The 4,176-nt window shown below is 43.3% G+C and overlaps 1 protein-coding gene across 1 annotated transcript; it reads right to left on the bottom strand.

Moving 5' to 3' along the window:
• Nucleotides 1-3,477, bottom strand: LOC126604478 (putative calcium-transporting ATPase 13, plasma membrane-type). The gene has a single exon (XM_050271748.1). The coding sequence runs from the start codon at nucleotides 3,276-3,278 to the stop codon at nucleotides 192-194; it is 3,087 nt and encodes a 1,028-aa protein (XP_050127705.1). The 5' UTR covers nucleotides 3,279-3,477; the 3' UTR covers nucleotides 1-191.
• Nucleotides 3,478-4,176: the final 699 nt, after the last annotated feature.

The following is a 4,176-nucleotide window of genomic DNA, read 5'->3' on the forward strand; positions in this document are numbered from 1 at the left end:
AAATAATTAAACAAAAATGCATCCTACAAATATATGTTGTACAGCAAAGTTTAAATTACATTATTTTAGTATAATAAAAGAATGTAAGAAATAATTAAATAAAAATGCATATCAAACTGTGATTTACACGTACCAGCAGTGTCTGAGTCGCTACCGAATTGGGTCTTCAATCCTTCAAAATCAAAGGTACTTCAAATAGAGTTCTTCTTCGACTTCTTCATCTTGAGATAGCTGAAAATAGGAGTCTCAGGAACAGGAATCGACTTGACAATCCAACCAATTGGCCAAGAGACTGCTGCAATGCCAACACAAGCACCCCATTGCCCCCAATTCAACCTTTCTGTATCTGCAAACTTCTTCAAAAACTCCACCATCACCACCTGCAGCAAAATTGTGACACCAATAATTCCCAAAAACAACTTGTTGGTGTGGATTCCTCTGAACACATTCTTCTTCTCAAGCTTCCTTGCATTGAACTCATTGAACACCTGGCACAGCACAAATGTGTTGAAGATCAGTGTGTCCTTCACCTTGTCCTCCACACCGAATATCGATTTTCCTTTGAACTGCAATGTCAGGAGGATTGCAATCTGGTAGAGTGCTTGAGGCAGGAGGTTCCTCCACATTATATTGGTGATCAGAGGCTCCGTCCTCCCGACCGGTTTTTTCTTCATGAGCTCTTTTGCTGGCTTCTCTGTGGCGAGAGCCAGAGCACCTAGTGTGTCCATGATCAAATTCACCCATAGTAACTGAACAGCTGTTAACGGGACTTCACCAGCGGAAATTGCTGCTACAAAGTTGATCACTAGCGCTGCGACATTGACGGTGAGTTGGAATTGGATGAACTTCTGGATGTTTTCGTAAACACATCTTCCCCACCTTAAAACTGTGGCCACCGACGAAAAGTTGTCGTCCATGATCACGATATCCGAGCTCTCTTTCGCGACTTCTGTGCCTTGAATCCCCATGGAAAGTCCGATGTCAGCTTCTTTCAATGCGGGCGCATCGTTTGTGCCATCCCCTGTCACCGCCACCACATGGCCTAGCTGTTTCAAGCACTGCACCATGAGAAGCTTGTCAAAGGGGGAGGACCTTGCCATCACACAGATTTTGTCCACCTTCTCCATTCTTTCTTCCGGTGTGTAGTTCCGAAATTGCACGCCTTCTATCACTGCGCTGCTGAAGAACATGTCCTGATCGGGCTTGAGTATCCCGCATTCTGTGGCTATTGCTTTTGCAGTGAACACATTGTCGCCTGTGATCATTTTAACATTCACCCCTGCACGTTGACAGTCTTCAACAGCTTTCTTCACCCCCGGGCGGCATGGATCTTTTAACCCAACAAGGCCTAATAATGTCAATCCATCTTCTTTTAGCAAATTTTTATGTTCTTGATCATCCACTTGCTCTTGTACCTCAATTTCTGTGTGTGCAAAAGCAATGCATCTGAGGCTGCTCGCCGCCATACCTTGGATAATCTGCTCAAATTTCAATTTCGCGTTCTCATCCATATCTTTAACAACTCCGGATGCATTGTAGTAACTTGTGCACATTGCTAATACCATCTCTGCAGCTCCTTTCCAATGTGCTTGAACAGAATCGTCCACCTTCCGCTTCATCAAAACCCCGCTTCGTTTCTTCTGAGAATTGAAGGCCTCGACATAGAGAATGCTGCAACTCTTCACCACTTTCTGCATATCCATCTTCGCCCCATGCACTGCCCACGAAAGAATCGCCTTCTCAGTAGGACTCCCCGAGATTTCAATTTCCGAACCCGAATTAGGCCGGAACACACTCCCGGTTGTGTTCAGAGCAACCCCTTCATGAATCAAGTTACGAACAAAAGGTGATATGGACGAATACGCCTCTTCTTCCACAGGTTCCTCCCCTAGCCAAAACTTGGTCACCTTCATTTCATTCATGGTGAGAGTGCCTGTTTTATCGGTACAAATGACGGTGGCAGACCCCATCGTCTCACAAGCAGAAAGCTTCCTTACCATCGCCTTATCTACCATCATTCTCTTCATCGAATACGCAAGCGTTAGAGTCACAGCCAGAGGCAGGCCTTCCGGAATTGCCACCACAACAATTGTAACCGCAGCAGCAACAATCCCTACAACCGCGTTTAATATGTCGTCAACTTTAGTCTTGCTGCCATTATACTCCCGGTTTCCATTCTCGTCCTCTGTATTTCCAGTGAAGTACCTAACCATCAAGACAATCAGGACTAAAAGTGCAACTACCAAACCGACTTTACCAATCGATGACGTTAGCTTGTTGAGCCGAGCTTGCAGAGGCGTCTCTTCACCATTGTCGCGGCTGATTTGGCTCATCATTTCGCCCCATGTCGTGTTCATTCCAACAGAGGTGACAAGCATCCGAGCGTAGCCATCAGCCACTTTTGTGCCGGAAAACAAGAAAGGATTCTGGTGGTGACTAATTTCGACATGATCACTCTCCCCTGTCATGCTCGATTCGTCTACTTGTAACGAATGGCCGTCTAGAAACAATCCATCAGCCGGAACTTGGTCTCCGATCTTTAAACAAATGACATCACCAACTACAATTTCGAATATCGAAATCTGTTGGCGCCTGCCGCCTCTCACGGCTTCGATTTGGACATTGTCGCTGACTTTAGACAACTTATCAAACTGTCTGTTTTGTCTAAAATTACTCACAGCAGAAACAGAAATTACCAGAATGATTGCAAGAAATATGCTTCCGCCATCGATCCATCCATCTTTTAGACCGTGCACTTTGATTCCCAAGCCAAGAGAAAGCGTAGCGCAGCCTAAGAGGATGAGAATTGTGAGGTCTTTGAAGGCCTCCCACACAAAGTGGAAGAACCCTTTTGTTGGTGGCTTCTTGTACGTGTTCGAGCCGAATGCTTTGAGTCTTTTCGCAATGTCGTCTTCTGGATCATCGCCGCCATGGACTCCGTGCTCTGCGTCAGTTTTGAGATCGGTGGCAATTTCTTCAACCCCTCCTAGCTCCTGAAGCTGGTTGAGATTTTTCTGCTTGACAAGGTTAGTGAGGGTAGTTTGATCAATTTGGAATAAGCTATATGATGGCTCAACAGTAATGGCGGTATGAGAAGGAGATGGAGATAATTTGGTGTTTTTATATTTTGGTAGTGAAAGGTTGAAGGCTCTAGAGCAGTAGATTGTGGCAAAAGCAGAACGCCATTTTCTTTGGTGTTTGCTAAGAGTGATTTTTGAAACATCAAAAAGCAGCTCGATTTCAATGCAAGCCAACTTTGCATGCAAGGCGGTAGACATGCTTAAATGAAAAATGCTTCCAAGTTTAGAAATCGCAATGAAGGTGGCAGCCGCAGTGAGTGATGATGATAGCTACGGCCAAATTTAAACAACTATCAACCGGAATACTATCACGGATTCCCAATAGAGGTGGAGAAAAAGCTTCGGAGATGAACGAAGTATATCTCAAATGGCAAACAAATAAATGGAAGCAATTGTTGTTCCTCATAAGTTTGCGTGAGTATCTACTTATAGTTCATTGGTGACGTGATGTTAAAGACGGCATAACGTTTCCCGCGTTTAAGTATTAATTCTTTTCGAATTCACAGCGAATGCCTAACATCATGGTGGTAGCTTTCCGGAAACCAAGCAGAAGCAGCAGAGGGCATCGCGGCACAAGTTCGTACGTTCATATAGTATAAAAAAGAAGACGAACCGCCATGGTGAAAACAATGTTATCTCCCGGAAGGTGCTTTTTCTGAACTATTCACACGTAACTTCATTATTAATCGTCGTAGGTGGGATAAATGATTCTACATAGTGGACGCGTTATAATTGGGATTAAGGAAAGGATGGAACATATTCGTCATAGGTAAAAAAATCTTTTTTATAAAGTAAAGACATTTTTTTCGACAAGTGTTCTTAATGGACGATCTGTAAAACAAAAAACAGGCCTAACACTTCATCTGTAAGTCAAAGAGGTTGTGTTGTTTTTAGCCTGTGATGGGATAGCCTCCCTCCTCTCCAAACTTTTTTTTGACTAAAAAACAAAAAAGGACTTTCTTAGCGTACTTTAGGGAAAATAAAAAAATAAAAAATTTCAGATTAAACTCTTCGACTATTTGATACTAGCATAGAGCACATACTTTGTGTGTGTGAATAATTTCTCTTAATAAGTGCTTTTTTTTTTAATATTACA

The sequence above is a fragment of the Malus sylvestris genome, chromosome 15, assembly GCF_916048215.2.
Source record: "Malus sylvestris chromosome 15, drMalSylv7.2, whole genome shotgun sequence".
In the NCBI taxonomy this organism is placed as follows: domain Eukaryota; kingdom Viridiplantae; phylum Streptophyta; class Magnoliopsida; order Rosales; family Rosaceae; genus Malus; species Malus sylvestris.

Bases quoted from the DNA above. Each gene is read 5' to 3' on its own strand.
- LOC126604478 (XM_050271748.1), bottom strand. From the start codon at position 3,278: ATGTCTACCGCCTTGCATGCAAAGTTGGCTTGCATTGAAATCGAGCTG.